This window comes from Polypterus senegalus, chromosome 10 (assembly GCF_016835505.1).
Source record: "Polypterus senegalus isolate Bchr_013 chromosome 10, ASM1683550v1, whole genome shotgun sequence".
NCBI classification, from domain to species: Eukaryota; Metazoa; Chordata; class Cladistia; order Polypteriformes; family Polypteridae; genus Polypterus; species Polypterus senegalus.
In genome coordinates, this window is record NC_053163.1 from 11,488,345 (window position 1) to 11,501,788 (window position 13,444).

The 13,444-nt window shown below is 39.3% G+C and overlaps 1 protein-coding gene across 2 annotated transcripts in view; it reads left to right on the forward strand.

Annotated features, from left to right (window-relative positions):
- The window catches only part of LOC120536727 (transmembrane protein 184B-like), a 57,462-nt gene extending 50,958 nt beyond the window's left edge, over nt 1-6,504 (forward strand). For both annotated transcript variants that reach the window (XM_039765192.1, XM_039765191.1), the window contains one exon: nt 3,726-6,504. In XM_039765192.1, coding sequence (XP_039621126.1) covers nt 3,726-3,967 — 242 coding nt within the window. In that variant the 3' untranslated portion in view covers nt 3,968-6,504. The remainder of the gene's footprint in view (nt 1-3,725) is intronic.
- The last annotated feature ends 6,940 nt before the right edge of the window (nt 6,505-13,444 follow it).

The following is a 13,444-nucleotide window of genomic DNA, read 5'->3' on the forward strand; positions in this document are numbered from 1 at the left end:
TACCTGTCTTGTCTCTGTATGGTGCATGTCCTGCGTGTAGATTTTGTTTAGTGTCATGAAAATGTATTTCATATTACTGAGATGGTATAGTCATCTTGAAATTGTGATTGTTAGGAAATATGCAAAACTGGGTTCTTCTGTGCATTCTAGGGATGCACTGATATACAAATTCCAGGCCAATAATGATAATTGATCTTCTCTGTTTTGTATCTGCCGATACTCATCTCAGTTTATTACTTCCTTCTTTGCAATATATTATTTACCTTAATGACAACCACCACCAGTCATAAGACATACAATAGTTTTGTATTTACCTTGTATTAAATAATCTTTCAGCATGTGTCGTGGCTGTGCCACAAAAATCCCACTGGAATTTACAAGGATGAGTGCAGTGGAAGGGATGAACTTTTTTATCTCAGCCTTATTTATAATAGAAATACTCTCTGTATTCTGGCTGTTATATTCATCAAGTGCTGTCATGGCATGAAGAAATTTGGAGGTGCATGTTTAAGGAGGGCACAATTCAGAATCCTAGGCTTTGAGCAGGTTAGGATATATGATGCTCCAGTGTGACTGGAGATCCCACATTTGTTGCGCTTTTAAAGTGCCATGGTGTGGTAATGCTTCTTAAAACTTTAAGATAATATTGCTTTTATGCATTAAACCAATCGGGAGTTTCACCCCCCTTTTGTTAGAAATCTGTAGAAACAAAGTAAAGTTTTAGAAATATTACAGAAGCAAAAAAACACTTTGTCAAAGACTGATAAAGCATCAGAGTCAAAAAAAAGGAAAAGCAAGCAGTGTAATAAAAAGTCATAATAAGTTGAATTGAAATATATGGTACATTAAAGAATGATTCATAAGCAGGTTACGCATATAAGTTCAAAGCTTACTAAATACAGACTGCAGCATTTTATTGAACATACTGTAGATTAAAATTTCATTGCTGCCTTCAAGTATTTTTTATTTATATTTAATCATTATTTAGTTAATGAATTCTCTAAAAACTAAGCTCCTTTATATAGAAGCCAACACCAGTATGCTATAGTGCTGCCACGTTTTCTGTTGTTGATACTGTGTATGCTGTACAATGCAACATTATTATGTGAATACTTATAAAATGTATACTGTAGTTATATTATTTATGAGAAAGTAATCTGTATAATTTGCCCAGTATGTCACAAAAACTTAAAGTAATATCTTCAAAAAAGGTAAAATGCAGATAATAGGAAGAGGGTAGAAATGCCTTGTAGCAGAATCATTAGGGTTAGCACTCTGTCATGAAAGGAGACAATACAGAATGTGGAAGAGGCGGCATGAATAGAGATCCCTTACCTACACATATTTCAGAGATGCTACTTTGCTGCTCAAGTCTAATACTGTGGATATATGCCCACCAACAAGTCTCCTTATGCATCCTAGTTAGGATCTCACAGAAGTTGGGAAAACAAGGCAGATGGTGTTGCCACTGCGCCTAAGTGAGGTTAAGTCGGCGGAATGAATGTTTAGACAGTGAATGAAGCAGAAGAGAGAATGTGAAGCCCCTGGTAGCCCAAGTACTGTACTGCAGCAGTATTGTGGGGTGGCCAAAAGAGGAGATAACAAATGTCAAAAGCTCCATGACATCCACTCGAATGACCACAGTCCCTCAAGGGCATAGTTAAAATGCATGTTCATATTCCTCCTATGTCAATTCTACCTTCAACAATAAAGTTTCTCGTGAAGAAACTAAATGCTGGAATGCATAGTATATAGCTAGAAAGATTTAATTAGATATGTAGATGCTGACATTTACTTATTTATATAATTATGTACAATATAACTCTAATTTTATTTTTAAACAACAAACGAATATTTCTATTTAGCATACCCTAGCTGCCTTGGTGAATATAACTACAAAAATGCATTGTGTCTTGTGAGCATTCTTGCACCTGTAAGTCTGATTTAATGTGTTGTTAGTCTGGTATCTCTAAACTTGACAGCTGATCCAATATTAATAAACTATTTTTACTGTGTTATTGGCTGGTACTGACATGATGGCCAGTTTATCGTGCATCCCTATGTGACGATGTGGGTTCTGGCTCCACACTCCCTTTGCTATTGGAAGCACTCGAACCCAACACCGTCGATAATGTTGCCGAGTGAGCTAGTCAATGGAGGCAAATAAACAATTGAGCAAGGGGTGGTATACAAAAAGTGCAATAGTGCTTTTATTAAAAGCAGTCAACAAAACAAAAACAGTGTTCAAATAAATAGTGCAGTTCTTCATATTCATTAAATAAATAATCCATAAAAAGAAACACGTGGAGGTTAAAACCATTGGAAAAAAAACACATTCCTTTAAAACGTGAGGTTAAAATCTTCTTGTGGAAGCAGTCTTTAAACACTAACAAATCCGGTGCCTATTTTCTGTATGCGTCTCACCTGCTTATCCCGTATGGGCTTAGCAGCAGGCAAGACGCTCTCTGCAGCTGCCCTCCTACATCACACGCTCGAGACTGGAGACCTCCCGATCCCTGGCTTCGGTCTGGCACTCATCCCAGTCCCCGAGACTTGATTACCCTCAACGGCCAGGTCGCCCACGTTGGGGATTCCATCACCAAGTCTCCCGACTTCCACTGCCTTTTCCATGGCCTCTCTGCGGCCCGTCGCTTTCACCTTGTCACTCCCGCTACCAGATCACTCAGCGGGAGCGACATCTACACAAACACCTGGGTGTCGGCCCAACACCCAGCTTCCTCGCAGCTGCCCACGAGCGCTCGATCGCGCGCTCACCACACGCTCCGCGTGTCCGTCTCTCTCCTGCACCGCTTGCTTCCACGCTCCCTGTAACCTCCGTCCTCTCCTTTCCTTTCTCTCCGATCGATTCTCTCCCTCCCCCCAACCGACTTGCGCTTCTTTTAAAAATGTGAGGGGCCATCACAGCTGCAGCATTAGCCACGGGAGCAATTACGAATGTGGGCAGTTCCTCACCTGTGCACACGGTGAGAAACGCCCACATCGACGACTGCCCCGCGGCTCGCTACAACAACGCCCTCACGAAGCCGCCTCGGGTGCGGTGATTATTTATTTAAAATCAATGGCCTTTTCTCCACGAGCTGTGGACCCATAACACCACACCCTAGCATCATTATTGGAGAAGGGGCTTGACTGGCTGGTTGATGTGCAATGGGCGGTGATGCTTCTGACTATGTTGTATGTACGTATTAGTGCAGTAGACAGTTCTTTGGCTGTTAACTTTTGGTTTTACATATTGCTTTCATACTTCCCACCATTATTTTTTCTGAATCATACCAGCATCAGAGTGATTCTTTCTTCAGTTCCTAGAATATGATTGTGGAGTGCAGCAATTACTATATGTAGCCACTCTCTGCTCACTTACAGATAGAGGTACAAAGACATTATGTACCCATGCAGTGTTGTTGATAGAAGAGTTACATTGATCATCAAGGAGTGATTTTGGTATTATTGCTAGTAGATATATGGACAGTGCTTCCCACACTGATTTCACTATATGGGTGACTGTATAGTATACTTTTTAAAAAATGTGATTTTCATGTGTTTGGTGCAGTCCTGCTTTAGCGCTGAGCTTTTGTAAAACCTTCATTCTGATTTTTAGCAGCTAAACAAGCATTTTTTTCTCAGTGGAAATGGTAGATTGATCACCTGCCGTTACCAGAGTTTTCATGTGTTGCTGTACTTCTCTCTCAAATCCCATCTTACAGGCCGCTGTGCCCCGATGAAGAGCATCTCCAGCAGCCTCAAAGAGACTATGAACCCTGGAGACATTGTTCAAGATGCTATCCACAACTTCTCACCAGCCTACCAGCAGTACACACAGCAGTCCACACTTGAGCAGGGCCCCAACTGGCAACGTAATGGGCATGCTGTCTCCAGGACCCACAGTGTCGCTAGCCTGCGTGACACAGAGAAGACACTGCTGCTTAGCTCCGATGATGAATTCTGAGTGTCCCAACTGCCTTCCATTTTTTTTCTTTCTTTTTTCCCCCCATCTTTCCAACTTGCTCTCTTCTTTTTGTGGGGGGCCACTTGTGCATGTTGGGTAGTGAGACCTCTCAGACGCAAGGCTTGCTTGGTTAACGTCTGTGACTAGGGACCCTTGTTTCCCAGAGTATATTATGTAAGATGATGCGACCTACCACAGGGGCAACCAAAATGTCTTTCTCGTGGGGGTGCTGAGTTTTTATCTGCGTGCTTTTTTTCCCCTTCCCCCTCTTAAAATTGGAGTGATTGAAGTGAAAGACTTTCTGCTGACAAAATCTGCTTTGTAAAACTTGAATGCTATCATCCTCTTCCTAAATGCCTCGTCCTGTTGAGGCTTATTAAGAATATGAATACGAACTGTGAAGAATTCTTAATTTAAAATGAAGAATGCCAGTCGATTAAGCCTTATCTGTTGAGCTAGTCCACCATTTTTAAATGCTTTTTAGTTCAGTGTTCGACTGCAACACCATTTAAGCCCCACTTTCCTTTTCCTTATGTTCACCATGCTTATGTCTTGGTTGTACGCCTTCATGCCAGTCCCGGAGTGGGCAGGGCCATTTTAATATGAAGTATATTGAGCAGAAAATACAGCCTCCCCATTAGTCTTGTCACAGCGCACCCCACAAGCTCAGTTCCAAGCTGTGACCTTTCCACAGCAGTTGGTGTCAGATTCAAGTGGACATGGCTTAGCCATTGATGTTTGGGAGTTTACTGTTTTCATACTGTCTGAACCTTACTAGGAGCTGTAGCTGCACTCTGAGATGTGAAGTTTATCTTCCTACGCAAGTCCTCAGGTACCTGAACTAGCGCCAGATATCTTTGAAATAAGAAATTATTAGCTCAGTTACTTAAGATAGGTTGCCAATCGAGGCACATTGCATTTGCAAGAAAGAAACCCTCAGTGGCTTTTCTTGGCCTTAATCCATATGGTAGCCAGGAAAATCTGTTACTAACACCCAGCCATATTAGCTATCTGAGCACATTTTTAATGTTCTTTTGCAGTAATTGTATAGAAAAGTTGTGACCCTGAAATACTATGTAAATATTTTTAAAATAGCAAGTTATAAAATTACGTAACTTATTTGCAAAAGGAGCCCAGTTTAGCTTCAGGGAATATTACAACCTTCTAATGTTTATGGAAATGCACATAATTTGTGATGGTTTCCGTAGTTATAATTAGCATTTTTTCCCTCCTCTCAATAGGAGCTGCATTTTCAGAATGCCATCCATTTTAGTGCTTGTAGGTGACATTCATCTTTTAAGTCACCAGTACAGTAGCCTTAATCAAGAAGGCATAAAATGATTCTGAATGCTCGGTGCAGACGTGAAAAATAAATACATGCATCATAAGTTGATTCATCTTTGCATTTGAGAGAGAGGTTTTCATAGAAGATTGCTTTCAATTTAATCTCCAAGTAAGTCTTGCTTTTATTTCTGGAGTTAAGCCTTCACGTGTACTGCAGTGTGGCACTTTCCTTTTGGTCTACTTGCAGTACCTGAACCAGTCCAAAAGAAAAAAACAAAATGATGTCACCTGGGACTGTATGTGCCTCCTTTCTGACTCTGCCAAAATCACTCCCTCCAAGCCCCATGAACCAATGCTGCCTGTACTAGAGTGCTAATGAAAAGAAAAGCCAAACAATCCCCCATTTTGTAGTTACAAGTATGTGCATGTTTTTTTATTTTAGTGTGGAAAATACATGTTTGTGCAATTTGTATTGAAGAAAGGAGCAACGTTTGGTAACACTTGCACCCCTTCCTGCTGTCTTTCAATGTGACTAAGCTATACTTAAATAGCTGCAGGCAGTGACAGTGATTTGGTCGTTTTTGCACTTCGCACCTGCCGTCAAGCTGAAAAACCCACCCCATTTTTTTCAGCTTTATTCTCCAGGGAGTTAACCCCACTACAAGATTCCAGGGGCTGCTATATTTAATTTATTTTTTTCTTCTTTTTTCTTCTGTTTGGCCTTCAGATTGGTTCTCTTAGTCTCTAAAGATCATATGTGTTGCTACTGAAGGTGCCAAGGGGCCCCCCGGGTAGTTGACCACACATTAACAGGAAGTAGCCAATTGTCTCATTCCTCTGTCACGGACTTCATTTGTCTGTAACAGCTGCCCACAGAGTCCTTTGCTGTGGCATGTGCTTCAGCATCTGCTGCAAGGTGAGGATATCGTCGTCATTGTCATTGTAGTTATTGTTTATTATTATAATTATGAAAGCAATTTGCTCCCAGCTGCCCTCCACTTCAAAACAGAGGCAGTAACTCTGACCCAGAAAATGTGTACAATACATGTGTATTTTATTATGGAGAAATAGGAATCTGTATGTAAATATTGGAATAATGTATGATATCTCAGAGATACAAACACCTAGTTTTGTACTGTCATTGTACTTATGTACTTTTTTTTTCTTGTATATCAACATAAAGCTTCAGAGAATCTGCTTATATTTTCGTCATTGATGTCATGAACGGGTCAAAATAAACATGATAGATTGTCCTATACTGTTTGGGCTCCATCATTCACTCTCTATTATTATATGTTGGACGGAGTCTTTTATCCAAGGTGATCTACGACTGACTTGCTCAGGGTCACAGAGCAAGGCAGAGGTGGGACTTGAACTGGCAGTCTTTGGGATTTAAAGTCCGTTTTTTCAGCCGCTCCACCTACGCCTTACTGCTTAACCCCACCATATATGGATGCGTTGTTGGGATGGTAAATTCGGGTGTTTCATTTTCACAAAATTCCCGCAATGAATCTAGTATTGTGCCTTGCTTCCCATTAATCAGGTGTCTTGGACTCGGATCCTGGAGGGTCACAGTGGCTGTAGATTTTCATAATCTACCTGGGCAACAGATTTTTTTCCCCAATATTTTACTTTCTGAAAAAGTTTTGCAAAAAACGGTAGTCGGCTTCAAGATGAACAAAAATCAAATTTTAAGTCGACACTATCTAAAAATTTACATTTATTGAATTTAGTGGTTTTAATCACTTAATGATGCTGACAGTTAAGCTAAAAATGTTTTGTTAGTACTTTTTGTTTATACTCCGCATCTAATTCTTCTTGTTTTAGTGTCTATCAGTAATTGGATAGCATTGATGCATTCCACTTGCCCTGACACTGCTTTGTCCTGGTGAAACCTTTCACCGCCTTTATTATTTACTCCACCAGGTTTAGCAGGGAAGATGGTCTTAAGTGTGAATTTATAGGAAATTAACCTTTAGCAACATTTTGCACTTCATGGTTTTGTACGCTTGAAACATGTCAACAAGGTGGATGTATTTTGGTGCTCTGTAGTTACCAAGAACATTATCAACAACAACCGCAATGTCTTCCATGCGAGTTCTTCCAACCCCGCTGGCAGATCTTTAAAATGCTGTTCATTGATGAAGTTTTTTGATTTGCTAATCACCAAAGATGACTGTATTTTGTCATCAGTTATTCATGGAAACATCTGTCTTAAATATCAAAATCTTTCACCTTTCTTGTTCATTGTTTTCACTAAATTTTTTATTGGGTCAAGTTTTATTTGATGAGGAATCACAGAAATAAAAAGCAATACAACTTTATGACAGGAAAATTAAAGAGTGCTTTTTTTTTGCCAGTGTAGTCAAAGGTACAGTTTATATCAAAAACAAGTAACTATATTAGGCCTGTATTATTTATGGATTGTTTTGTCCTTTTTAGAGAAACTGGTGAGCATTGCAAAAAAACACATTATGCCATTCAGACAGAAGAGGGTACTGTGCAAAGTCGTTTCCATTAATAGTAAGGGTCTTAAACTTGGTTCTGCCGCAGGTTGTTATTGAAACCCATTTTGTTTTAAAAAACTAGGGGGCTTTGCCCCCTGCTCGCTTTGCCCGCCAACCCCCAGGCCTGCACTACCCACTAGCCTCTTTGCAGTTCTGCCTCTCGTGTATGGAGATGCAAATGTACAATCTAAACAGATTGTTATTTTAATGGAAATTGTTACACATCCTTAATAGAACTAAGTATTTTACATTACAGCGAGTAATTAACCATATTAAAAAAAATAGTAAAACATAATAATTTGAAAGTAAATTGTTTCATGTTGTGTTAGTTATTCTTTATGTAATACGATTTTGTTCTGTTTGGCTTTGAAATTAACACGCAAAAACTTTTTAAACTTACACTTTTACTGTAAAACTTCAGTAAAAGCAGTTTTTTAAATTAAATTTCTGTCAATATCGCATTGAATTTTGATTCCGTGTTTGGACTTTCATCATGATAACGCAACGTATAACCGCCTGTAATTGAATTTTGTTTCTTTCTCTCTATTAAATAAAATTACTTTTTCGAATGTTTGGCTCTGAGATTTGTAAATTGTCTTTGCAAAAGCTATTCTAACGGGAAACTGTTAACGTTTTAATACAAATGGCATATCAAGATCTCCTTTGGTGTTATCCCCTGAAGATGTACTACATTACCTTTCTTGGATACATCCTTCTTTCTACAGTAATTCTTACGGAGGAAGACCGGACGGTGTTAACGGTTGTAAATATTCTACAGGATATTGTAAGTTGATGTTTTCATCTTCCACACGATCACCACCAACTGTTTCACATAGTCTATTGATACACATTTAACCAATTTGCCTTGTAACCGATCAACATTTGTGGCATTAATTTGTTTGACTTCATCGTTTCTCGGTGCTAGGATTGCCCATTTACTCATTTCTTCTGTTGATAACCCTTCAGGATGAAATTCTTTAATAAGATTTGGACATAATATGTCTTCTTTAATAAGATTTGGACATATGTCTTCTTTAATAAGATTTGGACATAATATGTCTTCTTTAATTGGGAACTTAAAGTGAGGAAAACATAGAGCTGAGAGAGCAGGAACTGTGTCTGACAAAAGCATTCACACAAACGAGAGGAGAGAGGACCGTTTGCGTGGTTGAATATGGTTGAAAGGAGGGCATGACTTGAAAAAATATTATGGCCAAAGTCTTGTCTCGCGGGACTTCAAAAAAATCTGTTTAAAAAAAGTCTTGTCTCGTCCCAGGATTTTTTTATGGCGAGATTAGCAGACAATTGCTGATGGTAAATGAACTGACTTTGCAATACCAGAACACATCATTAAATGAATATACAGGGGGTCCTCGGGTTACGACACAGTTCCGTTCCTACAACAGTGATGTAACCCAAATTTCGGTGTAAGTTGAAACACACCCTAGCCTAAGTCACTTACCTATCCCAACACATTTGCAAAATCATAATCTAGAACATAAAAACACAATTAAGCTACAGAAAAAGGAAAAGAACATAAATGTACTGTATTGTACACTGTACTGTAGTGACAGAAAATTGAGTGTAAAAAAAAAAAAAATCCTGATCTTTATTCCTTCTGATCTCTTTAAAATGTCTCATTTCACTTCCATCGTGATGGATTTTCTCTTTTCTGAAGCAAACCATCTGAAGACTCTGACTTTCGTTTAGGAGCCATGATAAGGGCCAAAAAGTCGGCAAACAAAGCAACACAAATGGAACACTTCCACCACGCACAACCAAACTATTTCGCCTATGTAGTCTAAGTACGACGCTAACAACGTAAGCCGGATCACTCACGTCTCAATTTTTTAAAGTTGTTATAGGAGTGAACATTGTAAACTCGAAACGTATGTTGAGACGTTGTAACCCGAGGACCACCTGTATATGGTTAACATTTCAAATTGGGATAAATTTGTAAGGTTGGTTGTGACAAAAACCAAGAAGCCATTTGCACCACCACTGAAACACCTCAGTGCTAATTGGTAACCTGTGGCTAGCTAAGGAAAATTTAAAGTTTTGTAGTCTTAATATGCAAGTCAGCTAAAATGAAGGCAACAACATGCGTTTCTTTAGCAGCAGTAATTTGTCTACCAATTTATAAAATGGCTAGAATAGAAAACTGCAGAGGAACAGAGTTTAAGACCCTTGCCAATAACGTAAATACCTTTGCACTTCTGTCTCCATGGTCTTGTGTGGCTTTTTCAATGCTTACCAGTTTCTCCTAAAATTTACTAAATTAGCAATAAATCATAAATACCTGCAGATTTGCTTGTATTTGATACAAGCTGTACCTCCCATTACTCAGTAAACTTAAATCTCAGTTACCATTTTGTGTTGAATAATTTATAAAGATTGGAGTCTGTTCTTGTTTGTATTATTAGCAGTTTAAGTAGTCATCTCTCCCAGAACTGTTTTTATTATTTGTATGAAATTGTTAAGACAAACTGGCCCTAGTATGTGTATGTATATGTGTCTTTGTGTCTTTGTGCCCGCCTTGAGATAGACTTGCATCCTGTCTAGGGATTTATCCTGCCTTGTACCCAGTGCTTGCTGGAATAGGCTTCAGCTTCCCTATGACCCTGCTCAAGGTAATGCAGGTTTAAAAAACTGTTGGCTGGATTGTTAGACGAGCTGATGTGTCAATCAATGTCCTATCAGCTATAGAGAAACATTTCTTTTTTGCATCCCTAGGCTACTTGTCACATGTCCCAAAATGACGGAGTAAACTTTAATGCTGATGCACTCATTCAGAAAACAGTGGAACTACATTTTTAAAATGCCCAGATCTTCCTGGTAACTTGCCAGCACTTGGTAAGCTGTTTGTGATTTGAGGAAATGTTACTGGTCCAGACAAATTCAAGAGATGCGGTCCTGTGTAAACTTGATTTTACAGAGCATTAAAACAGTGGGCTATGTTAAGTGTCCTGCTCAAGCCCACTTCACTAAACAACTGATTGTCAGTGAGATTTGAAAGATGCGTCCATTATCTCCAAGTTATATACAGTGGTGTGAAAAACTATTTGCCCCCTTCCTGATTTCTTTTTCTTTTGCATGTTTGTCACACAAAATGTTTCTGATCATCAAACACATTTAACCATTAGTCAAATATAACAGAAGTAAACACAAAATGCAGTTTTTAAATGATGGTTTTTATTATTTAGGCAGAAAAAAATCCAAACCTACATGGCCCTGTGTGAAAAAGTAATTGCCCCCTGAACCTAATAACTGGTTGGGCCACCCTTAGCAGCAATAACTGCAATCAAGCGCTTATGATAACTTGCAATGAGTCTTTTACAGGCTCTGGAGGAATTTTGGCCCACTCATCTTTGCAGAGTTGTTGTAATTCAGCTTTATTTGAGGGTTTTCTAGCATGAACCGCCTTTTTAAGGTCATGCCATAGCATCTCAATTGGATTCAGGTCAGGACTTTGACTAGGCCACTCCAAAGTCTTCATTTGGTTTTTCTTCAGCCATTCAGAGGTGGATTTGCTGGTGTGTTTTGGGTCATTGTCCTGTTGCAGCACCCAAGATCGCTTCAGCTTGAGTTGACGAACAGATGGCCGGACATTCTCCTTCAGGATTTTTTGGTAGACAGTAGAATTCATGGTTCCATCTATCACAGCAAGCCTTTTAGGTCCTGAAGCAGCAAAACAACCCCAGACCATCACACTACCACCACCATATTTTACTGTTGGTATGATGTTCTTTTTCTGAAATGCTGTGTTCCTTTTACGCCAGATGTAAGGGACATTTGCCTTCCAAAAAGTTCAACTTTTGTCTCATCAGTCCACAAGGTATTTTCCCAAAAGTCTTAGCAATCATTGAGATGTTTCTTAGCAAAATTGAGATGAGCCCTAATGTTCTTTTTGCTTAACAGTGGTTTGCGTCTTGGAAATCTGCCATGCAGGCCGTTTTTGCCCAGTCTCTTTCTTATGGTGGAGTCGTGAACACTGACCTTAATTGAGGCAAGTGAGGCCTGCAGTTCTTTAGACCTGTCCTGGGGTCTTTTGTGACCTCTCGGATGAGTCGTCTCTGCGCTCTTGGGGTAATTTTGGTCGGCCGGCCACTCCTGGGAAGGTTCACCACTGTTCCATGTTTTTGCCATTTGTGGATAATGGCTCTCACTGTGGTTTGCTGGAGTCCCAAAGCTTTAGAAATGACTTTATAACCTTTACCAGACTGATAGATCTCAATTACTTCTGCTCTCATTTGTTCCTGAATTTCTTTGGATCTTGACATGATGTCTAGCTTTTGAGGTGTTTTTGGTCTACTTTTCTGTGTCAGGCAGCTCCTATTTAAGTGATTTCTTGATTGAAACAGGTGTGGCAGTAATCAGGCCTGGGGGTGAATACGGAAATTGAACTCAGGTGTGATACACCACAGCTAGGTTATTTTTTAACAAGGGGGCAATTACTTTTTCACACAGGGCCATGTAGGTTTGGATTTTTTTTCTCCCTAAATAATTAAAACAATCATTTAAAAACTGCATTTTGTGTTTACTTGTGTTATATTTGACTAATGGTTAAATGTGTTTGATGATCAGAAACATTTTGTGTGACAAACATGCAAAAGAATAAGAAATCAGGAAGGGGGCAAATAGTTTTTCACACCACTGTAAACCTGATTATATATTGTGAGATGTGAAGTGCAAGTGTGAAGAGGTTATGCTTAAACTTTATAACACACCCACCTGGAGTACTATGTACAGTTTTGGACTCCATATTACGAAAAAAGAGACAGTCCTAGAGAAAGTCCAGAGGAGAGTGAGTGGTCTGATTTACAGGACCAGGACTCTGAGGTATGACCTATGAGGAGAGATTGAAGGAGATAAAAAGGTGACGTGATTGAAATGTTTAAAAAGTTACAAAGGAAATTTGTATGGTGGATCCCAAGTATTCAACAAGTGCATGGGGATACTGTTGTAAAATGTTTGCTTTTTCATCAACAGGGAGAACCATAGAGATGTGGAATAAATTGCCAAGTAGTGTGGCGGAGTGAAGGATTTTAAGGAACTTCAGATATAAATGTTATTTTGGAAAATCTAGGTAAACAGTGTGGACAAGCATGTGGGTCGGTTTTAGTAACAATTGCTTTATTGTGGTTATTTTCATTCACTACCACTGCATGAACATGATTGCATGCGATCGATCCTTCGTGTCTTCAAACTGGGCATCTTGCATCTTTTCCATTTGATGTTGTCTCTAACTTTTTGATGTTAATTTTCACATCTTGGCTGTCTGTCACCTATTCTACATCATCCATCCACCACTTCATCTTCTTCCAGGTCTCTTCCACAATTTTGCACACTTTGTCACCCGCTGCACTCGGGTCCCAAACCAGGTGGTTTGTCGTGTGGCAGTGCACTTTCAGCGCATGCTCTCAAATCCTCCTCTCCTCCTTCAACAGCTGAACCCCTAGCAATGTGGCCAAAGAGTTTTGCTTTTTGCATTAGTATAAACTCCACCAGAACTGATTTCATCATATCAGTTCTTTTCATGACTTCCTTATTTGCACTCTTCTTTATCCAGCTAATTTTCAGTATCTTCTGTAGCACATAATTCAGTCATTTTCTTCCTAAGTGCCAACATTTTTTTCCTCAAACCGTCTTTTCTTCTATTAAAAAATACAAATTGTAATCCGACACA